At 41.3% G+C, this 25,067-nt stretch overlaps 2 protein-coding genes across 2 annotated transcripts in view; both read right to left on the bottom strand.

Moving 5' to 3' along the window:
• Positions 1 to 6,260, bottom strand: part of LOC140934519 (protein DD3-3-like) — a 6,420-nt gene extending 160 nt beyond the window's left edge. Inside the window, exons 1-4 of the mRNA XM_073384130.1 lie at positions 6,246 to 6,260; positions 1,667 to 1,943; positions 685 to 726; positions 1 to 309 (exon numbers count right to left, since the gene is read on the bottom strand). The exon at positions 1 to 309 is cut by the window's left edge and continues 160 nt beyond it. Coding sequence (XP_073240231.1) covers positions 1 to 309; positions 685 to 726; positions 1,667 to 1,943; positions 6,246 to 6,260 — 643 coding nt within the window. The remainder of the gene's footprint in view (positions 310 to 684; positions 727 to 1,666; positions 1,944 to 6,245) is intronic.
• LOC140933257 (NFX1-type zinc finger-containing protein 1-like) lies at positions 4,772 to 25,067 on the bottom strand. Its single transcript, XM_073382780.1, has 17 exons — positions 24,932 to 25,067; positions 20,881 to 21,670; positions 20,156 to 20,625; positions 19,443 to 19,598; positions 18,228 to 18,352; positions 17,327 to 17,394; positions 16,728 to 16,885; positions 14,139 to 14,396; positions 13,119 to 13,395; positions 12,215 to 12,868; positions 11,799 to 12,118; positions 11,077 to 11,281; positions 10,380 to 10,780; positions 8,940 to 9,909; positions 7,593 to 8,717; positions 6,872 to 7,027; positions 4,772 to 6,518 (listed from the first exon to the last, which is right to left on the bottom strand). Exons 2-17 carry the CDS (start codon positions 21,653 to 21,655, stop codon positions 6,319 to 6,321), a joined length of 6,318 nt encoding a protein of 2,105 aa, XP_073238881.1. The 5' UTR covers positions 21,656 to 21,670; positions 24,932 to 25,067; the 3' UTR covers positions 4,772 to 6,318.

The following is a 25,067-nucleotide window of genomic DNA, read 5'->3' as shown; positions in this document are numbered from 1 at the left end:
CGGTGACTTTAATCTTTCCCATGTGACGTCGGTTGGAGAAGTTGTTATTGCGCGTGCTCATATAACAGTACTCCCCAGGCTTTGTGATGCGGAAACACGGTGGATTACAGGAGGCTGGCGCGTTATCAAGCTGAGCCTGCAGTCTTTTAGGATCACCGGTGTAACACCCTGTGTTAAGGTAAAGGTTCAGCTTCTTGGCGTCAAATTCATCCACATAATCAACGACTTCAAGAGGCAAGCTGGAGCAAGCTTTGGGTTGAAGAGAACTACATCCTTCCTTCACCCAACACACGTTGGTGCGATCCGTGCCTGAAACACACATGGAAACATTTGTATGTGTGTAACCTCCGAACTAATTTATATTGAAGTAAAGTAAAATGAGAAAGATGATTTTTCAGTAATTGATTTTCATGTCCTGGAATGTTCGTCAAACTCTTCTATTTGATGGAGGCAGTAAACTGAAAACATCTTTCTCATTTATTCACCAGGCTTTTAATTCACCATCGCATTTTAATCAAGAAAAAAATTATTGTAAAGAAAGAACATTAACCGTTTTTTTTTCAACTAATTTAGTCACTGAGCAGGCTTCAAAAATGGGGCGGGGTTGCTTTTATATGAGCGTATCAACCGTGTACCTTTCTCTTTCTCTCCCAAACAACAAAATCAAAAAAAGAAACTCCTTACGTGCTCTTCCTTCCCCGGCATTGTTCGGGTTATTGTTCGAACCTGGGCCCAGTTGTTCGAAGGCCGATTGGCGCTTAACCCGGGGTTAAATGTAACCCAGGTTTCTTTTTCTTATGTTCAAAAGAATTTTGTCGGATAATTTTTCTCTGTTATTTTTAGAGCTTCCAATCATCAACTTGTAGACAAAAATAATTAAAACTGAAACGCTTTTTAAGCTTTCAAATCTGAATCCAAATCTCGCACTAACCCTGGGTTATCTTAACCCAGTTTTGAAGAACTCGACCCTGGAGAATAAAAGAATTAGGAGGGAGATAATAAGCAATTTTAGACCCTTTTCAGGTGTTAAATGCAGCTGACAACACTATAGTAAAGAGTTTTAAGGGTTTACTGCAGCGTCCTTTAAACAAAAGTGATAAGCTATACCGGATAGCTTTTGCTACGCCGCACCGATCTCGCACATAGAGCGTCACATATCGGATAGGTTCTGTGCCATTACTTTGGTGCACTGAGTGTGAACAGGTATTCGGACCGTAGCGGAAGTGAATAAGTAGGGGCAAGTATCAAATGGAAACTACTGAAACGGAAGTAAAAACTCAGGAGTGAGGACTGGGAATTAGTTCACCAAACCCCCTCGACCAACACCTCCGGCACGATATTCGATGTGTGTGGACGACTTGCTACAGTCCCGAGCCGTTTCTAGCGCTTTTCACACTTTTCGAGTTGGCACCGGTATTGTGTGAATACAGCCTAAGTTAGTCACGCACGTCTTGTCACGTAACGCGCGTTTTGTGACGAGACAGTAACGGCTACGTGGGGGACTAACTTAATAGGCCATTTCCGAGTTCCCCCAGGCCTCTGTATCAAAACAAGGTTAAGTGCTAGTCCATTCTCATGCAAATAAAACTTGACCTCATTTTGAAAGTGAGGGATTTTGGAAATCTAAAGTGGCCTATTAGTCCCGCTAGCTGGGAGTAGTTCTTACCGGACCAAACGAAACAAACTAGATCATCAGTTGTAACAGAAACGCGTTCTGGGAAGAAACGATATTCCATGGCGGGATACGCCTGGACAATGTTCCCCCTCTTTCCCATTCCAAAGATGTATCTAATGTTGGATTGCTGGTACTTTTCGGGAAAAAGATTCCGTGGCTTAAGTAAGAACACGTGACTTCTGTCCTGGAATGTTCGTCCAACCTGAGCTGTGTTCAGGGCGAGCTGAAGATCCGTTTGCCCGTCAGTTGCTTTAGTTTTCGGGTTGTTCTTAACTCCGTGTGAGCAAAGACCATCACTTTAAGATAGATCTACGTAAAAATATGTGTTCCAGAGGTTATTTGGCTATCACGATAGAGGGAGATGAGAAGGAGAGATCAGTTTTCTGGTGGTCATGTAACAGTTTCCACGACTATAGAAATAAATAGGCTGATTTAACAACAGAACAGGTACACGAGTCGGCAATGGAAGCGTTTTTAGCACTTATTCGCTACAATGAGATAAAAATCAAAAGGTAATAGTTACGTATGTGTCTATTATCCGATATTCAAGCGGTAAGAAACATGTGGAAGGTTTTCCAGAGCAATTTTTAAATTGTTTGCGTAGGTATGTAGGGAAACATGCTGCCTCGTAAATTGATTTAGGTAACAAAATGGTCTTCACGTTTCCTTTCCTCTACGGGACACTTTTTGCGGGCCGCGGAAAAAATTTTCACACAACAAAGTATAAAGGATGTGCTTTAAGACCATACTAGTTTTCGCCTCAAATTCTATGTACCAGTGGGCTTTTCTTGGGGTAGAAGTAAGCAAAAATTAGCCTAGTCGCTCAAGCGCTTCAAGTGGGGTAACTAAAACGGCCAGAAACAAGACTATTTTGACAGCTTTTCAAAAGTAATCTAGTGTTTTAGAAAGTGCAAGTGAAGTGCTATGAAATGTCAAAAGTACATTGCTAGATGTTATCACGTTTACCAGCACGAGCGAAACGAAAATGCATCATTTTTGTCAATTTTCAAAGGCGGCGGGAGGTCAAAATAGCGATTTTCAAACTTTCCTCGATTTTGAAAAAACTCGAGCGCTTTGGGATCTTTTAATTGTATTTTCGAAAATAACTCACTAAAGGCTTTATTTGGGCAAAATATGAAGAAAGTGAAAATTTTGAAACTGTCGCCGGATTCTCGATATTTACAGAAACTGGCTCTTAACGTCTTGCTTTGAAACTAAAATTACGCGGGACTCGCGCCATTCACGGTAGTTGCGTCACTTGCGTCACTTAAGGGAGGAAGAGAGATACAATTTAAGATCGTGTGCAATGGGAATCGTCTTCAAACGCCAAGAACTTTAACTAAAAAGACATTGGGTGACCGTGCTTTTTTAGCAACAGCACCTAAACTGTGGAATAGGTTACCATCACAAATACGAAATGAGCCCAATTTTAATACGTTTAAAGGTTTACTTAAGAACTATTTTTCTAGATTAGCTTTTTAGTAGGTTTTTTTTAGGATTATGTATATATTATATTTTTATAGAACCATTGTTTTTTTATATAATATTTTCAGTTATTTTGGATAACTTATTAATGTTGATAATTTACTTTCATGTAATGCGCATTTGATCATATTTACATGTATTTTGCGCAATATAAATATTAAATTATTATTATTTATTATTGCTGCAAAACAAATTTGCCTTGTGCCGGTAAAACGCACGATATGTAAAGATTTTGTTTAAAAAAGAAGAACCATTCTCTACTTTCTGCAACAACTTTTCGCAACCTGCAACAACCTGATTTGTTGCAAGACAGATTTGATTCGTGGGTGGTAAAACGCGCAACATCGCTTTTCAGCTGGTTTTGCAGCAATGGTGCAAAACAAGTTGCACCTTTTTGTTGCCCGTTTTAACGTACCTTAAAAAGAAACGATTTTTAATGTCTTACAGCTTTTAATGGGAAGTACAAATGTGCGAGTAGGCAGTACAATATTCGGTGCCAGACAACCCAAACAACCAAGCAGTGCCAATGCTGCGGGGGGAATTCTTCAGCAATCTCTCGGGAAACAATGTTATCCGGTGGGACCTCCCAATCAAAAACGTCCCAAGGAACAACCCCAGCGGAACAAGGCACTTTTCCTTCGGAAAGTTTCGCTGTCCACTAGCGGTAACGTGTGTGACAAAAATTCTGGTTTCGCACGCTGCAGGTATATGTGAAAGCGAAATACCGAGCATTACATTATTTGTTGCCTTAATCAAGGATGCTGGTGTACCGTAGACTCCATGCCAAAGAAACTTATTATAACTAATTGCATTAACGCCTCTGCAAGTTTGTCATGGGTAATTCGAGCAACGTAATGAAATATGTGCCTAAATAGTCCATAATAACAACAAGCCCTTGATGAAGAATTCTTTGGATTGCCGGTGTTAAAGAAACACGAGCAATTGAAAACAAATTAAGCGCATACAACCAAACAGTGTCAACGTACGAAGATGCGATGTAGGGGTTTTTGATCAAATGTAAAGGGTCTATATAGATGACATAAAGAAATACCGAGGTACGCTGTTAACTTTTGAAATATTCTTCACCGTGTAACTGCCCAGCTACCCAACCACCGCCCCCCCCCCCCCCCCCCAAAAAAAAAAAACACATACACCGACATCCAGCCCCCGGCATGAAAAGGATCTGTGCAAGCCAACAGTCTTCAGAATTCATTAGCAGAATGGTTTGCGAGGGTGGTATCTTATCTTGGGTTAAGCGTTTTTGCTTGTCCCACAGATGAAGTATTTTTTGTATTGAAATATAAAAAATCATTAAACGTCGGACTGGTTTCGTCTGAAAGTGGGTCAGTAAAAGCTAATGAGAGGTCGTGGGTTTTAACGGGAAAACTTGACCCACTTCAACGGTGTCTGCGAAGTACTGCAGAGGAAATGGCCAAGAGATCCTTTCCCAGCGTTTGGTTGCCCATAGATTCCAAACGTCCGGGAGCTAGTGAAAAAAAATTGTTGAAAAAATAATCTCAATGTTTCAACGTAAAATTGTATCTTCAGGTGTTAAAAATGCATCGCGGAAGGGCGAGAATTGCCCAAAATCCTTAGTCTACAAACATCAACTATCTCGATTGCTCTTTATTACTATTTTAAGGTATTCTCCTTGCATTTTTACAAGCTTGAGCTGGTTCATGAAATTTACCCTTGCAAAGTTTAAGAGCAAGTAACTATCTTGCTTCTGTTAAATACCGGATCAATGTATTTAATAAAAATAGATATGGCCTTCTACTTAAACTGAACCAAAATATTAATAATCGCGTTTGTAACATTAATTGCAGGAACATACCAAAACGCCTAATTGCCTTCAATCCCCTCCCTCTACCTGTTCGTCTCCACTTCCTAATATAAAACAATACGCCAATCTTTTTAGTTGCACGCTGAGTAACATAGCCTTTCAATGAAAGTGAGGATTGCGGTGACTTTGTTTGTCTTTGATTTGCAATCAGTCAAGGTCACCTTCAGCCTCGCTCAATGCCAGAATACTCAGTTTACAACTGTAACATGGTCTACTCATACTATTGGCGACCTTAAACAACGACAACGCTGACGTCCCGGATATCATGAATAGCAACCGGAAGTTTGATGTCTCGCTTCGTCCCATGTAAGGGAATCCAATACAGTTTTAGATTCTAAATTCCACGCCGTGGATTCCGGAATCCGGAATCTCTTACACAACGAATCTGAATACCTTTGTTATAACTCCTGCCGTACGAATTTGTCGAGTCAGGGCACTGAGAGAAAGAAAATATCAACTTCCGCTTACCATTTTTGACATCCGGGATGTCAACGTTCTCGTCGCTTAAGGTTCCTATTATTTTGATGCCCAAAACTATGGAACTCTCACCTTGGAGATTAAAATGAATTCAAGACAGCTTTTCAACTCATTTTAAAACCATTCCTTAACTTTAAACCTATTGTAGCTCGTTGCCACGTTGAATAAATTCCAATGACCGTGTGTACTCCGTTTGGATTAGTTACCCCTTCAGTGGTGTACTTATCTTATAAGTCACTGGCTTCGGGAGGTTTCCCTGCCTATCTCATTTTTTTCATCACATGTGTGCAAATAGCTACATACAGCCGCGTTCCGGACTTCTGACGAGAGCTGTCAGAAGTCGACAATTCTTCGTTCCTGTGAGTCTTCTATGTCTTCAAAGCTAATTATCACTATCCCTTGTTAGATGTTAGAAGGAAAAGAGGAAAGGAATAAACCCTTTTGTCCTTGGAGCAACCGTTACCCTTGAACCTGGCTAAAAGTTTTTTAACATGGACCCATTTGTCCAGAATGAAACGCTAACAAGATGCAAGGCCCTTTTGACTGCCTTTCAAAAGTATATTCATGGCCAAAAATTCACCAAAATACACATAAAACTGACAAACGGGCCAAAGAAAAAACAAGTCAGAAAGAAAATACCTAGTATCCAAACAATGCCCACTGTATCTTAAATCTTGAACACTACGTAGGTCCAAATCTTTATTTGCAGCTATTAGGATTTGACTGTTCAAAGGAAAGCTGTGTAAAAGCACAGTCTACGCTCACCTCCTTTAACACCATTTTATATAGTTTTAAGATTTATGGTAAATAAAAGGTCAACGCGAAATTGAAAATATCATCAAAATCGTAAGTCATTTGGGTCGAAGTTGTGGATATTTGCCATGTCAGAGAAAGCAGCAAAACGAGCTCCATCCATGTCACTTGCTAACCGATTATCATCTCTCAGACGATGATTTTGACCACCAATCGCTGAGCCACATTCCGGGCAGCGGCCCTCTTCCATCGCCCCACCACACTCTGTGATGCAGTAAATGTGTCCTATAATGAGATAACAGTGATAATACACACGCTGATCATTCAAACTGGGCAGCGGGGTAACCTAGGATTTAGTAAGGATTGGAGATGTTATAAAGGTGGTGAAGCTTGCGCCGTTATTTAAATTTTCGGCGAAAGAAAGAACGGGCGACGGTTGAGGGGGCGATTGGTTGGCGGGGTTACTTATTCCAGGGAAGCCGTCAACTGTTTTTATCTATCACTCTTGCTCTCATTGAGTTATAGAGTTCATCGGGAAATTGGTAATTCAAAAGAGTCGGCTCGTCTTATCCAATGCATTAACAGCTCGAAATTGTGTGTTTTCTGAATAGTCTAGGAGACTGAGAGGCTATACTCACCCTTTGGACACTTGAACCAATGTCCTTGTGTTAAACCCATGGCCTTCACGATCAGGTCTTTTTCTTGTCGGGTGACTTCCTGGTAAAACACTTCAAGTCCGCACAATCGTCCGATCCGCTTAATGCGAGTTGTATAACGGTCTCTGACGTCTTTTCCTAAAATGAACCCAGAAAAAGTGTTTCGTTCATGATTCTTTTACTGCGATTTAGGAGAGAAGCTTGAAATAGAAATTTTCAAAGTTATGCAGGAAACTACACAGTGAGTGCGCAATATGGTTGGGGATTTATGACCATAACAATTTTGCTTGGATTTTGATATGACAATTGGTATTATAATTCATGACCACGTTTGAAGTTGCGAAATGCATATCCGTAACGTTTTCAAATGAAGTTAGTAACAACATTCCCTTCTCCGCTTTCTTTGGATGCCCCCTTCCCCCTCACCCCCATCCCGGTGTTAAACACTTGTCTTCACACTTAATTACAACGATTCGTTATATATACGATGGTGTTTTTGTTTGAACCCTAAGAGCTCGTAGATTGGATTTACCTATATACGCTAAAACATAAGCCCGTGGTGTAACACAGCTTTAATAAAGAATTACCCAAGCACTGGCATTCGTTTTTGTTAGCACTTTAGACCTATGATGGTGTTTAGTTGCTATTCTTCTATATCATCGTTGCGTTTTTCATCTCTGTCCTTTATTGTCATTCCACTTACCAATCACTTTCTCAGAATCCAAGGCGCTTTGCACGAGGTCAATTTTCACGGAATCAGTGGCGTTCAGCTTATGTCCTCGGATGTCAAGCTGCATCTTCAGAATCTTTAGGTCAACAGCAAGCCGTGTTCTGTATATCTCCTCACTCAGTTCCTCTAATTCCTGGTCACTGAACCGCGCCCGAACCTTCATGATACGGAGTCGCAGTTTATCCAATAGACTCTCGAGTCCTTCCTTCCTTTCCTCCAGTAGTCTTATTGAATGAAAGCTTACTTGCGCCCTCTCACTTTCGGCGTTTACGCCTTTGTGTATCTTAACCTTGAGGTTCTGGAGGAAAGACAACAGGCTGATCTGGTTCTCAGACACATTCACTTGTTCATCTGTAAGATTCTTGAGAAGCAATGACTCCTCAAGTTTCTTTTGGTCTTCTGGAAACAACTTGATCTTCTGCGCTTTCAAAATTAGCCCACTAACCGCTTGTTCACGTTTTTGTTTTCCAAGTAGAATCTTTCGCTTTATTTTCTCGAAGTCAGCAAGAATCTTCTTAACAATGTTACCATACCTCAAGCTGGTACGAATAGGAGTTGAGCACTTTGGACAGCGCTTGAGCTGGACATCAACAGCCTTCCCATCATTCCCTGCCTCGGCCTGGTCCATCCACTGGTCCATCATCTCAACTTCAAACACATGGCCACAATCAGCCAGTTCCACAAACCTTGCGTCCTCTTCCTCTTCAGTTCCGAAGAAAATCTCGGTGACCTCATCCTTATGGCACACTCGGCACTTCTTTGGACATCTTTCCCCGCAAAGACCAATGCAGGGATGCCTGCAAGGAAGACGCTTTTTACACGGCTCGTTACATCGCTGACGATTACATGGCTGTCCACACAATCTAGTGCATCGCTGATGCTCACATTGCCAGGTGCATTTCTCGTTGCAAGGCTCACAAGGCTCGCCACATTTTTTCTTGCACTTGCTGTGCGTACAGGAGTTGCCACAGCGTTCTTTGCACGGGGGACAGTTTTTGGTACAAGGCTCAGAACAGGAATGACCACAGAATAGGGTACGGCCGCAGTTTTTCTTGCAAGGAACATGAACTCGACCACGAAAACACAGACTGCAATTACCTGACATGTGAAAAAAACAAAAACAATTAAAAAACATGAGAAATTAAACATTGCTGAAATGGTCTCTGAGAATCGGTATCAAACGTTTTACCAACTTAAGCAAGAGATGAGAGATCATTGTCAAAGCTAGTTGTATCTTCTTTGGTCGATGCCTACTTTTTGTTGAAGGAAATAGCCAGATGAGTTAATCGATCTATTTTGAAAACTTGCTTTCAGACTTACCAACACAAGGGTGTTCACACTTCAACGTCTCTCCACAGGGTGCCTTACAAGGAGTCTGCATAGGATTCACGTGACACGCTGTCTTGTTTTTGTGACCACAGGGCCAGGTTTTCAGTGTAATGGTGGTACACTCCACTGTACACGCCTCAGAGCAAATGTTTTGGCAAGGATGCCCACATCTGGGTAGAAACTTAGTACAAGGTGACGTGCATTTCACTTCAGATGGATCTTTGTAGCAAGGGACTTTCTGAACATGGCCACAACCTGGGAGGGTTTTTAACACAAGCACCGAACAAGGTCCACAACATTGGTAACACCTCCTGGAACACATGTGATTTCTTTTGCAGAGGATTTTAGCGCATGGTTTCTTACATTGGTACTCTTTATGTTCCGGGTCTGTTGGATGACACACCATTTCACACACGTGACCACACGCTAGTCTGGTAGCACAAGGCATTGTACATCCCCCTTCGGGTGCTTTTTTGAAGTCATCTGCACATGACGCCTGAATCACGTTCCGTGGGTGGTTTTGACACGAGAGTGTTAAAGCCTTTCCGACATTACCGTGCTCTTCCATGTCGTCCATTATCTTTCTCCACAGATCGCTCTTCTCTCTCAGAAGACTGATGTTGCCAATGCAATAGAAACCTTTCTTGGCCCGAGACAGTGCGACACAAACCCGGTTTTCAGTATCAAGAAAACCGATTTTTCCGTCCTCATTGCTTCGAACAAGCGACAGCAGGATGATGTCGTTTTCTTCTCCTTGGAAATTGTCCACCGCACACACTCGCACTCCTCGGAAGAAATCCTTAGGCATCTCCTTCTTCAGTTGGATTAATTGTCCTGTGTAAGCTGTTAGGACTGTAATCTGTTCCCTTTCATAACCTTGAAGGATTAAGTAGCGACAAAGAGCAGCCACAAACTTTGCTTCGTGTTCATTAGACCTGCTTCTTCCCTCCTCCTGATATTCCTGAAATTCCAAAAACGAAAATGTCCTGAAAATAGTTGAGGTGAGACTGTACAAAAGGTTACTGGGAGGAAACTGTATTACTTGAAAGAACGAGAAATTTGAATCTCGAAACAAGGTCACATTAGATTTCTGGTATACTACTAGTGGGAAATGACGCGTTAACTAGTGACCCTACCTGCTATTAATTGAAATACGTCTTTACACTTGAATACAGTAAGACAGGCTGTGCATTGCAGATGCTAATGACAGCGCAATTTTGCTTGGTAAGACATTTGTACAAATAAATCCTGAATTCACGAAATTGAGGTTTACAGAATGCCCCCCCCCCCCCCGCCCCAACTTCTCACCATTCTCTTTGGGGCTTTTCTTGTGCCCTCTAGCCTCTGTCTTTGCACATAGTTAGCATTATACTGACAGTATTGACAGCTACACATTAAGGGAGTATTCCATTTCGTGAAAGTGAGACCTACCTCGTTCTCCTCATGATCCACAAAGTACATATTACGATTCACACCCTTGATGTTTGCAAAATTCAGCACTGATTCGTGATTCTCCAACTTAGGGTTGAAATAAATGTGGTCGAGCATCTTGGATATTTCCGGTCTCATCCGGTGCTGTAGACGTAGTCGCTGAAAAGGCACTCCATTTTTCACCATTCTTTCAAAGAGGGATACTTCCAACTCGTAGTTTTTGGCGAGGTCATAGACAGTGGGATTGGGGCGAAGTTGCTGGTGATCACCAATTAAAATCAAGTGCTGGCATCCGGAAGTCAGAGAAGTAACAATGTGCGACTCGAGAACCTCAGCGGCTTCCTCTACAATCGTTATTCGCGGTTTCAGTCTCTGCAGCAGCTTTCGAATCCTTGCCGCACCTACATGAAAATCATTAAAAAGTAAGTCATAAAAGGGTCCATAAAAATTTTTCAGCTTATTATAAAATGGCCTGAACCGAATCCCTGATGATCGGCATCATCGATGGATCTGGTTATCAAGCCATGGCGAGGTTGCGCTAAAGCCTTATGGCACTTGTTGTAAAACTACAGCAGCAGAGATAGCGCGGGTGGGGGACTGAGAAACTGTACCACTGTTTTACTTACACCCCTTTTTTCACTCCCTTCCTCTCGTCATTGTGCAAGTTCAACCTGCCAGAAGTACTTATCAAACATACCCGTGGTAGTCATGCCAACGACATCAGCATTCTTGAGTATCTCAAAGTCTTCCAGGTCTTTAATGTCCTTTAGTCGCTTAGCACCCGCTTCAAATTGCTCCTGGAAAAGCGAAATAGTTTGGCGGTACCCATCGCTCACATCCTTAAGCCAACGTCGGTACAAACACCAGCGATCGTTTACGCTTAACTTCCACACATTTCGTACCTACATGTTAAAAGAAACGTTAAATCGAGCTAAAGAGTTTCAGATTACAAAGCTGAAGTGAATGGGTGAGTAATTTTTTTGTAGCCTCCCGTTAAGATTCGTGCGAGTCGATTCTATATGCATTCCGTCATCTTTACATGGTGTTCTTGTATAAATCTCTCCAAAACTGAATAATTACATTCGTATATCCTTAAACCTACTCTCCTGTAAAAATTCCTTGGTTGAGAAACATGAAGGAGAGGCTTAAGACGGCTGTAAGTATCTTTGTTCAATAAATTGGAGCAATTTATGTAAAGGGCTTCTCTAGCCGTCAGTCAATGCTGTTCATTTGAAAAAATGAATTTTGCGCGCATGGCACAAAAAAAGTTAAAACGTAAGTGTAGGCACATGAAAACTACTTCAAAAGTAAACCACAATGTAACACATGCTGACTGCATTAAAGCTCCGTAATCCTTTTGAGAAGCCATAATCAAGCGAACTAAACAGGGCGTTTTTCCTTTTTCTATTTCCATCTCACCATTTTTGCTCTTTCAGCTGACATGACATCCTTTTTGCTCAGCTCTTGAATGATTGTTCTCTTTAACCTCTTTTTAAGCCGATCAACGTTCTGGACCTGCCATCCGTCGTCAGATACTCCAGCAAAAGCAAAAGGATCCACCACCTTCAGCCTTGCTCCTTTTAGGCCTGTCGATTTCAGGTCAAACACTCTTACTTCGTCATTATCCAGAAGCCTTTGGTCCTGCATAACATCTGCTTCATACAACACATCTGGATCCTCCGTGTCGTCTTCCTCTTCTCCCTGGCCTCCTTCATCCCCATCTTGAGCTGCCGCACCACCTTTAGAGAAGAGTAAATAGCGACCCTAGTTGTAACTTAATAAGCAAAATGGTAATAATTCTATGGTAGGCACAGTTGACTAGCATATTAGATTACCTTCCTGAGAAATTCCACCAACAGTTCGGACCATTTCTTTTCCAAGGGATTCGCAAAATATATGAAGCTCGCGAACCCTCCCTTGGAAGCAATGACCCGGTCCGGCAGAAGTTATGGCTCCTATTCGGATGGAAAAATGAGTTGCTAACTCCATTTTGCTACCTATAAACTTCGCATCCACTACATTTCCATTATGCCACAGACGCGCAATTCCAGAACCATGATCATAAGAGGCACCAATAAAGTTCCAAGCGTTGATGGTCAACACTGCCTTTGTAAGGGCTGGAGGCTGGGAAAAATCTCTCCAGACAAAACGAGCCGTTAGAATACCCTTTCCATCTTCCAAGCCTTCTTGCCATATTTGGACTCCTATGCCATCTTCGTGGAAACTGAGGATAGGTCCTCTGTTTCCGACCGGAAACACGTGCATCAGGAGTGTGATTGAAGTTCTAGTGTCCAGGTCACTCCCGGCTTGATTTGGAATTTCAATGAATGAATTCGCAGTTCCTCGAAGATGAATAGATCCACCTTGCGTTCCGTCTGGCCCAGGGGCGGATGCAACACGAGAAAAAGTGGCTAGATTGGCTCGTGACACTCTTTCCAATCCACGACAATGGCTATTTAGTGGGAACACTGCTACAGGCTGTACAGATGCTGATAAGTAAAGAGGAAACAGTCAGTTGTGATGCTTGTTTGAACTCACAGTATGTCTCGGGAAGGAAATACGGAAATACGGGCTTTACCAGTAGTAAAAAATATCAGTAAGAGTAAAGTGCAATTGCTTTACTCAATAGTTCGAGAGTCGTTTTAAGCTTTAGATCGTTAAAAATATGTTTTATTTCGCCTCAACGCCTATGTTAATTATTTAATTCATTTAATTTTTCTACCTTTAATAGCTACTTACCTTGGTTAGGGTTCGCCGAGTTCCAAGAGAGATTTAGCCATTGTAGAATAGCACTGTCCTTTCTCCCAAAAAATCCATCAAAAGGCTCTTTTAGAGACTGGTAATGCATAACAGTCATGCTTGATGACGCGCGTTGACGAAGATCATCTTCGTGTAGCACGTTTTCAAAGCATCTTTTCAGGTCTTCAGCTGCTGATTGTAATTTTGCTGTTGTGTGGTCCATTTCCTGGTGTGCATCGTAAAACGCCCTTCTTATGTGCAGGGGAACTGATTTGTCCTGAATAAAGGCAAGAAATAAAACTTATTTCAGAATGAAAATCGAGGTGGCAGACGATTCTATTTAACAGGTTAATATGTATAACAGCTACTGAACAAAGTAAGGAAATCCATGATTCTTGTGTAATCTTCTTTGGTGTATTTCACAAGTGTCCCGTGTCCCTTTGGTATGATTTAAGTCAAAATGAAATCCAGCTTATATTGGTTTCAATATAGTTCAAATCTCAGTTTCCTTCGTGAATAATTAGGTCTAGCAAACAAAGAGAACTGAGAATCAAACTTGGTTGAAACCATTTAAACCTGAATTTCCTTTGGACCTACTACAGATGCGTAAGCTAATTTCAATAGACAAACGTCTATTCTGGTTTATACAGGATTAACTAGACAGTATTTTGTGCTGAAAGTTTTATAATTCCGGTTACAGGCTACGAATCCTTATCTACATCGATCACTTATTCGGTTGGGAGAAGCAACAAATTTTTAGCAACTGTGCTTCCTTACTGCCAGAAACTATGAATTGTCGTTTTGTAGTTTCTAAATTTCATTTCACCAAGCTGTGGACAAAGGAACACGGCCATTTCTGCTTTTTTCACCATTTGATGTGCTTGGTTTGTCAAAGGTTTTAGTGAGATGTCTATGGCTTACAGGTCTTCGACCCGGGAACTTCGATTACAAGCGGCTCAGAAGCGGCGCCTGCTTGAAAGGTATACAGTGCTCGTTGACAAGTGAAGAATTGACTCTTACCTTGCGCATCCTGTGCTTCAGCTCTAACAAACTACAATCCTTCATGATATCGCTCTTGCTTCGTCCTCCGATGCGAACGATACCCTTAGGATGAAACTTGTGGATTCCTTCTAGAAACTGATCGAGGGCATGATTGGTGTAGCAGACTACATGGATAGGACGCCGCTCAGAAAGAAGCAAACGCTCATCCATGTCGTCATCAAGCAACTCTGTACCGGTGTCCCATTTCGCCTTGTTATGCAGCAAGACATTGGCTATCTGCGGCAAACAATAAATGTTCTTTGTGGCAGAAGCTACTGATATTAAACAGGGGTGGGAACTGTTTTAGACTGCAAGTAGTTGAGGGAGCGAAATGCACGAGCACGGAGACGTCTGGTGCTCTTCCCTACGTGAGTCACCTTACTCGGGGGGGGGGCTATTTTCACGCGCGCTCGCGACTATTTTCCTCGCTCTACTATCCCTGAGAAAAATGCGGGACTACTCATAGTCTAGAAATTGGTATAATATACATGGCTAACCGCCTTGCTTGCCGTTGGGAGCTTTACTTCTATCTCACTAGAATATTAGTGATGATGCCAGCAATTGTACTTAGAGACTAGTCAAGAAGTATAGGAGGGGGTGGGTCATGAGGTTTTGAGCCTTGTGCAAGGGGTGGGTCGTGCAATTTTCAGCTACCCTTAGGGGGTGGGTCACCCTATTTTATTACCTAGATAGGCACTAAATACTAACGAGACAGTTGACTACACTTGTTATATAAAACACTGCCAGCTGGAATTAGTGCTAAAATACTCACAAACCTGTTGTGCGAGAAAATACAAAGAGTGACAGCCCGCACATCTATAGGGGCGTGGAACCCTCTGTTAACCTTTTTTTAGGCTCTAACGAGCATGTTCTTCAATGATTTTCCTTTTTTGTAAGGAAATGATTGGTGGTTCCTTAAAAATTTATTGAAGTTATGGTTGGTTTTGTATAAGATTCGATTTTTTCATTCAAGCTTCCTTTATAGTAGACATGGAGGGCTGGTATTGTGTCACGAATGGCAATATTTGTTTTTCCTCCTTGTTGTTTTTTTTTGGAGTTTAGATTCCCTTTGGTAAATCTTATTTCTGATAGTACGTTTTCTATCAAAGATTGTGGGTAGCCTCCGTCCATCAAGCGTTTTTTTTTTTTAAAATTTGAATTATTTTCCTCGAAGGTTACTTCCGAGGAGTTTTTTCGTAGGATTCTCAAGGCTTCTCCTTTGACAAATCCTTTTTTAACATTTGGAGGGTGACACGAGGTGAAATGTGTATGCAACAAGGTTTCCGTTTGTTTAAAATGTGTCTTTGCATCAAGGATAGATTTTTCCTTGAATTTTGCGCCTTTGTATACAACCGTGTCTAAAACCACAGTCTCAGTGTCAAATGTTTCGGCCGTGAATTCAGTAGTTGGGTGATGTAAGTTTGCTTGTTCAATAAAGGCTTCGATGTCTGGTTTACTCATGTCCCATAGGGAAAAGATATCGTGTATGTAGCATTTCCAAACTGTTGTTCTAAAGACAGTTTTGCTTAGAGTTGTTGTTTCAATATATGTCATGAAAATATTGGCAAAGGAATCAAAACTGCTGGCTTTGTGCTCATTGCAGTTCCATGATTTTGTAGGTAGTGCTTTCCATTGAAGTGGAAGAAATTTTCTTTGAGGATTAATCTAAGCATTTCCGGCAAGTAATGTGTAGGAATGGGTTGTCTTTGTAGAAATTTACATATGCTTTGTGACAGACAATTTCAGTATACCCTCGTTGTGCTGTATATTTGTGTCAAGACTCCTAACGTCCATCGAAACAAGAAATGTTCGGTTTTTCACATTTGTCTTTTCAGGGAAAGGTATGATTTCTGTGATTTTGATATTCGTTGTAGCAGTGTATCAACAAATTTTGTCAAGCACAGAACAAGGTTTTATTGGATTATTAAGAGGAAACCAAACATCCATGTTTTAACTAGGGGGTGGGTCATGCAATTTCTAACCTTGCTTTAGGGGTGGGTCAGTCATTTTTGTGCCGAAGGGAGGGGGTGAGCCATGTGTTTTTTATCAACCACATTTCCAAATGCTCCGGCCCACCCACCTCTATACTTTTTAACCAGTCCCTTACAATACGAGTCTTACTGTAATGAAAAATATACGAAAGATACAAAAGGGTTACATGAATGTTCTCCAATCGCACATAAATGGAAGCATACATCTTTGTAGCTCAGTGCGGCATCAATAGTCGTAGTGTTTCTTCACTGTCCTCTGTTTTCTTAGTCAAAGGTATTTTCTCAAATCAAAAGGGTTATTAGATATGGGACGTGAAAGTGTCTACACCGCCAAATTCAAAAATCCTTATCGTCATATTTGAATTTGATTAATCCGCTAAGATCGTTATGATGCCAAGCATCGAAATGCTAGATAAGCCTATTTTATGATAAGTGTATCCTCGTATCCTCCAGTTCCATATGTTCAGACAATTCCACCTTCATAACTTTTGTGAGAACAGATTAGCTCACAAGAAGCCTGAATGACGACATGTGGAATGTCCTTTACGCATTGACCAATTCTCAGATTTTCACCTACTTTAAGCCCAATATACGTCTTTCCAGTGCCTGGTGGTCCTTGAATAACTGCAAACTCTTTAGTCAGCGCCATCTGTATAGCCCTGTACTGGGAGTCATCTAGTTCCAGCTCTTTCGCGGACGGCCAAGAGGCTAGGCTTAGAATTGGAACACTGCTTCCTTTGGGGAAGAAAAAAAGTGCTGTTACGTTGAGACTGAAATTTACGCACTATAATTCTGGACATTTTTTTAGAACCTGGCCGACGTAGTTAACTTACGCGCATGAAATGTAAGTGAGTAAATGAGTAACAGGAAGGATGCAGTGATGATAAAAGGTTCCTCAATGTTAGAAGGATTCCATAGAGGCATTTTCTTTGTGTCTTTTTTTAACCTTATTCTTTTTTTCTGTTAAAACTTGATAATAATGAAAAAACATTCCAGGACACTACGTTTCCAGGCAATTCTCATTTCAATAAATTATTTATCGTACCGTCGCAGGGGAGAGAAGAAGCTAATCTTGTAGTATAGATTCAAGACTTCAAAGGGCTGACAAGATGGCTACCAGGAAGATTTGAAAATTACATTGTAAGATTAGGGTGTCTAAAAGTGAGTTCTACTTACCTCTCTGATTGTTATCTCTAAGATTCAATCCGGCTAATCGTGTCCTCAAATGCATTAGACTGGAAGCGCTGCAAAACCGAATAGATCAACAACAGTTAGACCGTTAAGTATATCAGTGACAGCCTTACTGAGAACGCCAAAGAAACACTAATACGTTTCTCTCAGTGTAATAGTGTTAACGCAATTACTTTGGTTTTTGCTGCAATTCCGTTATCGAATACAGCGCGACACATAAAAAAGAAAAGAAAACGAACAGAAAAAATGTTAAAGGATAGGAAAAGGTCTTGGTTTCGTGTAGGCGTCTCCCATTTCCTTGTGGTACCTGCCCACAGGCTAGAAAAGGCCATAAAACTTCTAAAGCTAGAACTTTTTATGAAATTCCTTTGGAAAGTTTAAGCAAAAGTCATAAAAGCCTATAAAGAAAACCGCGGCGACAGCGAGATGTGTCGTTAACACTTCCTACGTGAAACCCGTCTTCACAAACATTATTGTACAAATTATTAAACATTATGAGTATTGTAGTACACATCATGGACATGGCCAAATCTGCTTTGAAATTTCCTGCCCTTTGTTTCGGCGGGTACTAGTGCTTCTTCTAGCCCTTGGTAATCCGAGCAAAATATTTTGAGCAAAGTGACTGGCCCAGGAACAGGATGGCGTTAAAATCTGAAGATCATTTCCAGAGTCAGGGGCACAAGCCTCCAGATATTATCCCATTATTTCAAAGACGAGAAGGCTCACGTGAAGCAAGGTACCCGATTAAGTCGGTTACTGCTTCTAATTCGATTTTTCTCAGGCCTTTTTGTACATATGTACTGGAGTATCTCACACCAAACTCAATTGTTGTATTCAAGCAACACTATTCTTTAATGTCTTTATAAAAGGATTATGTTCGGCTTACCTTGTAGTTGAATTTCTTGACTCTTTGCTCATGATGGGTGTGAGATCAAACGTAACTGTTCCGCGATACCTGTTCCTCAAGTAAGCTGGTGGGTCAACCTCTTTCTCACAGTTGACAATATACTTCTGTTTTTACAAAAATATCACAGAACAGTCTCCATCGACAGTTAAAAAAGAGGGGGGTAAATCTTTTTTAAAGGGAATATTGGAAGTTTTGAAGAAATAACAACAGTTTTAAATTTACAAGACATGTTTCGTCAAACTTATGCCATCTTCAGTTATAGAGGCTCGTTGTGAATTTGAATATCTTAAGCTAGAGAAGTACTAATGAGCTTCTACAACGCTAGACTTCTTAAGTTTGCCAAAGCAGGTCGTGTAGTCTAAAACTGTTGTGTTATTTCTTCAAATCGTAACAAATTTTCTACTCTCGATACGGTTTGTTAATGCTGGAGGCATTAAAAGAGTTATGACATGAGGATATTGCTGTTTTAGGTCAATTCTGTGCTAAAGCCGTTCATTAATGCCTTTATACTCATACACAAAATGCTATTGTCGACTTATGAAGACGATATCAAACAAATTTCATCAGGGAGCACTGGACATAATAATTTTTGGTTGATTTTTGCAGGCATAGCAGTGAACTCGAAAAAGTTGGGCTAACGTTTTCAAGTTTCAAGCCATTTCCATTGTTGCCATCCGTAGCAAAAGACAACTAACGTGGAAACGTTTCAGTGCCTAAGTATAGTCTTGGACCGTTATTTTTTTAATCCAGTTGATGCGAAAACTCGTGATAGCTTTTTAAACCGATGGCAATTAGCGGGACATAGCTCCTTTTAATGGATTGGCGCCTCTCTTGCATGGTTGTTTTCGTTTCTAGATTTCTCTTTAGTCTTTCGTTACTAGTTATTGACTGGTCTCGACTTCTTACAACAGTAACGTTTCTTATCAGTTAACGACACGGTATATTGTTTTTTTTTGGATAAGGTCAGTAGCTCTCCCAACATGTTCTGTGGTTGGAGAACGAAACAGTTGATGATCAACACAAACAATGCCCCTATAGCCCTAAAAACAAACGAAGCTACTGCTTATTTTGGCCAATAAAAATAGAGGCCTGGAAGAGCTACTGTACTACTCGTTCTTTGTGGCAGGTGGCTCAAAAGGATGTCGTAATCAGTTAACTGGAAGTAGTATAGTGCTTCCCGAGTGCGCTTCCAACCTGTAAAGGCAGGCGTGTTGGATCCACCTCTTTCAGTCCTTCCAGTATATGACGATAGGCTTCAAAGTACACAGTGCTTTCTACCATCTGAAACACGTCTCCTTCTTCAAGTCTTACGTTATCAGAGAGATTGATGAACTTTATGTCCACTATACCCTAGAGAGGGAAATAATGGACACAACTGCCTTAAAATGATGATTGATAAAATTCGTATTGTGGAACTGAAACATAAGGGTGAGATGAGGCAAAACGTCAAACAAGAGTGACAATTTGTTGTGGAAGAAAACTGGTTTGAGTTTGATCTTGCCACGCTACGGTTGGTTTACGTTAAAATATGTGGAAATATTCTTCTATTGAAAATTCAGGGTCACCAAAATGGCAAAATATTCTGAATGTTTTCTAAGTATTTAGTATCGATATTAGATCATCCTCGGAGATCCAGGGGCAGTCGGGTCAGGAGAAACGGTGCAACGAAAGTTTTTAGGCACGGGGGCTCTTCTCAGCACGTGCTTGAACGGCTTCACCGCGCCGTTTCTTACGACCCGACTGAATGCCCCTGGGTCTCCGAGGATGATGTTAGGTAAAATGTGGGAGGGAGAATGTGTGGAAAACGATGAAAGTACTTCAGGATCGTCATTGGTTATGGGAGCAAACACAAAACTTTCAAACTTGTGCTGAGAGGGGGGAATGTGTGGAAAACGATGAAAACTTACCTGCTTTAGTTCCTTAAGATCGCGATTGGCTATGGTAGCAAACAAAAAACTTTCAAACTTGTCCTTAGAAAGACACATCAGCGAACCAAAGATCAATCGTTTACTGTTCTCCCAGCGCACATTTCTTAACCTGGTGTTATCAAATTTAATCCTGTACCGAAGTCCTTCCGACGTACATATAGGGTATAACAGTCGGACATCTTTGTACACGCGTATGTCTTGCAAGGCACCAATCTTGGCAGAGCCAATGCGCTCTAGCAACTTAGCAATTCCTTCACGTAGCGGCCTTACGAAGTCTTCACGAAGGAGACGAAATTGCACGTCCAAATAATGTTCTGCATCATTGTAGCTCCCATCAGTTTTGTTCCTTCTAAGGAAGGGACGCTCTTCTGTCAAAATGTCCTGTTGCGTTGGTATAACGCTGTACTCACGGAAATTATCAGGTGGATCTACATCATCATTCTCTCCAGCTATAACAGAGAATGACAAACAATTTGACGGGTGATAACATTTTTTTTGGTGTGGCTGTTGTTCTGTGCCTTTTAAATCTTTTGTAATGCGACGTCATTTGGTGATTGCAACCGTCTGCGATAGCATGAATTAAAACTACATCTTTATTGTTACTGCTTAGGTATATTGGGCGACTTATCTCACCCCCCCAAAAGACAGCTTTTCAACGTTAATGCAGCCGTAATCTTATCGCCTTCACTATCATGCATACTCACCGTCTCTCCGTGGTCTCCTTCTGTGTTGTTTTTCTTCTTCCACTTTCTTCAGCTCATCTGCCTTTTGATTCCTCAGCCGCATCAGTTCCTCTCCTTCTGCCACTAAGGCACCATCAGGCTGTTGGGTGTCGGAAAAAATCCTGATTCCACAGTACAACTCAGACACTGGAAGGTCGGCGTATGAATTCGGAAATGTTCGAAGCAAGTCCTTCATTATTCTCACAACATTTCTTAGAAACGTCGCTACTTCCGTGGCAGGCATGCGGCAAGCGGACAGCCTGTTGAGGAATGTTCTTAGATGTGCAGTGAAGAAAAGAGATTTCGGTAGAAGGTTTAGTAGCTTGATTAAGTACTCCTTGGAACTACAACCGCAGGCCTTGGCAACGATACTCACTGTCAATACAATCCAGTCATCCTTCATGGCTGATTGCTGGTTCAGTAAAAACTCAGTAGCTGGGAAACATCGGCTTGACGTCAAATCCAGAATGATTTCGTCTGGGGTTTTAGTGTCAAGTTCCTGAAGTGCTTTGAATCCCAGCCTTACTTGACGAGGATTGTGCCCCCGTGCTCCGTCTTCTTCACGTCCACTTCTTCCTCCTCCTCCTCTGCCTCTCCCTCTTCCAAAACCACCACCACGCCCCCCTCTTCCAGCTCTTCCTCTTCCAGTGCGGTTCCTTTCCCCATAAGTGTCCCCTTGTATTGATTCCCTAGAGTAAGACCTTCTGATGCCACCGGTTTCGCGAGATATTTCACGTGAAAGTGGCCTTTGGTACATCAGGAGTGGCTTTTCCTAAAAGCGAGAAGAAATTTTAAGAAAATGTCATTTAGCTTCGATGCATCCGTACTCAATCAAAGAGTGTGCAAGTGGACACTCTACAAGTGTTTCTTTTAATGTGATGTCTCATCTTCAATGTCGTCCTTGTCTTCTTGTCCTATAAGATCCAACCTTTTATTTTTTGCGACTGCCCTTTCTAAAGAACGGCTAAAAAATTCTCCGAGGGTGACTGCCATAGAACGAGCGGTCAGGGCAGCTGTTGAAAAAAAAAGAACGTGAAGACAACCCGCCGTTTTTCTTTCCCCGTTTCGCCAAACGTGCTCAGCGACGAGAGTCGGCCTTATTTGCCAGCTACTATCTTTCAGGCTTATGGCAGTTATTTTCCTAGATTTAAAGATCGACCTCTTGTCACATAATGTTTTTCCTTAATTAGCTGTAGATTGCGTTATTTTGGTGTTCTTCTGCTCGTGGTATTCATCCATAAGCTGTTGGTTCTATCATCATAGAGCAGGTCAGTTTGTTCTATGGTCTTTATCAATCAGCTTAAGTCAACTACACTCGCTTCTCGGTCCCATCAAGTCACTGGAAAGGAATCCTTCGTCAGAAAGGAATCCTTCGTCGACTTTTTTAAAGGGTGTTAGCTCTTAGTTCTCGACTTTTTCAGCTATCGTTTATTTCTTTGGTTCAGAGATTGCAGCTATCGCTATCAGATAAAAAATCTTTAATTTCCAAAAATTAAGACCAATTTTCAGGTAACAGTTATCCCATTTTGGCCCCCTTTCCGCCACTCTCTTTCCCCCCAGGACTTGAGAATTTACCGGTGGGGGAAAGGAGGAGCGTCTCCATTGCTCTCACCTCAGCCTTGTCTAGGCGTTCGGCTATTAGAGTGCGGGCGAAACACAGACCGCCATGTTCCACCATCTGAACGCCTGGAACAGGGTACTCTGATCTCAGTAAAATAAATCCACAGTGCTCTCTGTCACTCTCCTATGTACAACTTGAAAAAATTCCCGGGTGACGTTTGAATCAAGATAGATTGGGCGTAAATGACGGTCTGAATGGGGGGTCAACATGTCGGTAAAAATTTCGTTACTTTGTCGGTTGTCGGTTAAAATTTTCCATCCTGGTCGGTTGTCGGTAAATGTCGGTTAATGATTCACAAAACAATGTAATTGTTCATATTCGTTATTTAATTCACACAGTTTAAACTCTATACCAGTAAAAAACTTGTTCATTCATCGTCAATTCATCATTTGATTGCAATGGAACCTCAATTCAGTTTGCTTTTTTTGAACTACGCGATCGCTTATGTCACCTTTGTTTGCAAAGGCCGATAAAATCAACAATCTTTCTGTATTGAGTTTGTTTTCATTGCGATGACCATAACTTCTAGCTCCCATGACGACGTTACTTACTTTCTGTGAGTTCGGAGGTGGCTGTATGAGGAGAGCAATCCGAGCACGAAAGTGTCTGTCTGTCACATGTGAAGCACATGATGTCAGCAGAGGTCGATGAGGTGCTTCATGAATGAGCGGGATTTACGCATTAGACGTTTTCCCTTGGCTCCCTTCGTACGGTTTTCGCCTGCTCGCTTAGCACCCTTTGCCGATGAGGCTGCGCCAGTTTAATCTGTCTTGGGTCAGTTCTTTCCAGTTCAAGGACCAGCGAAGTAATCATGAGAGAATAAGTGTTCAAGTGAGAATAATATGAGTCGGATTTCAGTTAAGTTATTTTTAGTGACTGAAATCCCGATACGTCCGTGTGGAATTTTTTGAACTCACTGCTGCCTCTGGACGATATCAAATGCGGAAGTCAGCAAAATAGTTTCAACGAGAACCTGTCAATTTCTTCAGGTATATATCCTTTTAGTAATCTCCAAGCATCCTTCATAATTTTCTCCGTCAAATGGAACGCAGCGGCAGCGGCGCTCGATTGCAACCTCTTAACCATTTCGAAAGAAACTTACGATCACTCTTATAATTTCTCTCATGACTCGACTGATGGATAAACAGCACGCAGTGAAAGTACTGCAGCAGTACGTCTTGTAGGCTCGATCGATTGCCACGCGTTGTGCGGGAAACGAGTGCGTGCTTTCCTGGATTTCCAACGAAAAGGAGGAGAAAGGAAGGCGCACAATTTGAACGATTCAAACTGAGCTTTGAAGGTGGTGTAGGTACAAAATAGGCTTTCTTCTATACAAGCCGGGAGAGAAGCGGAAATCGAACGTACACGACTTGGTTCTCATAACAATTTCAAACAAGTAATTTAATGACAGGAAATTCTATAAGTACTGAAACTGGAATTTAAAGTCATTTACGTCTGGTCTGAAATAGAGCTGACTAAAAGACCTTCCCTGTGCTAGAAACAAGTCAAGCAAAATACTTTTGACAAAAAGGGAAATAATAGACAAATAAAAAAACGACTTATTTCTGAATACAAATATCTGTACAATGTTGGACCATGTCGGTAGTCGGCTTGCTTTTTTCCTGTCGGTGTAGTCGGTATTTTTTTTCCGTTTTGTCGGTAGTCAGTTAATATATTTTTCGCCGTTTGTCGCTAGTCCCCATTCAATGGCTTTGAGGTCTGTAAGATTTTTCTGCAAATACAAATACTGTGCATGGGAACATGTTTTGGGGTCTACGTTTTTCAAACTTCAGAACATGTTAATTCGTGCCCGAATCCTCTACTCGAGACAGCCGGTTATAAACTGCATTTCCGGTTTCATATATCTGCCTACTCGGCGCTTTATCTTCTGAAATGACCGACACAAATTGAGAACTAGACGCTGGTAAAAGCGAAAGAGGAAATTAAAATATACGAAATACAAATTCCATTTTCTAATGCCATAAGAAAACAACCTTTGAACTTATTTTGGAATAAATCTGTCACGGTTTTTAATAACTAAATTACGTCACTGTTTCTAAGAAAGGCTTTCCTTTAAGTTCAATTTCCTTTGGTTATTCTATTAACAGGACATTTGTTTTGTTTGTGCAACTGAAATGAAATTAAGTTTATACGATGTCTACTCCTATAAAATGTCTGTAATGTCTAGAATAGTTGCCATAACAAAAAGCTCGATCGAGCGTTTAAAATGAAATAGGAAGATATAACTGAAGGCCTTTACAAAGAAAATTTCGGTCTAACTATCAAATCAATGATCGAAAACTGAGTTACAGGAGTTCACTTTCGGCGATTCGATTGAAAGCCTACAGTCCGTGCTACAAGCTAAAGGATCGACGCTAAAATTAAACTCATCTTTTGAATCGTTCTAATTACCTGTCAGGAGCTCACTGCCTTCAATTCTTGCTATTTCCTTCGATGTATATAAAAATGTCCGTTCCTTATCGTTTATTTTATCCTGATACCACTCGTTTGAGTCGTCATTTTCAAAAATGAGAACAGTTTTTACCCC

The sequence above is a fragment of the Porites lutea genome, chromosome 4 (genome assembly GCF_958299795.1).
Source record: "Porites lutea chromosome 4, jaPorLute2.1, whole genome shotgun sequence".
In the NCBI taxonomy this organism is placed as follows: domain Eukaryota; kingdom Metazoa; phylum Cnidaria; class Anthozoa; order Scleractinia; family Poritidae; genus Porites; species Porites lutea.
The sequence above is the reverse complement of the archived record's forward strand: the minus strand, read 5'-3'. Positions and strand labels throughout refer to the sequence as shown.

Excerpts from the sequence above, each read along its gene's own strand:
- LOC140933257 (XM_073382780.1), bottom strand. The coding sequence starts at position 21,655 with ATGTACCAAAGGCCACTTTCACGTGAAATATCTCGCGAAACCGGTGGC. Across the intron at positions 14,397-16,727 it reads AGACGTATATTGGGCTTAAA|ATAGCCAATGTCTTGCTGCA; the intron begins GTAGGTGAAAAT and ends TGTTTGCCGCAG. Across the intron at positions 10,781-11,076 it reads CGTTGGCATGACTACCACGG|GTGCGGCAAGGATTCGAAAG; the intron begins GTATGTTTGATA and ends ATTTTCATGTAG.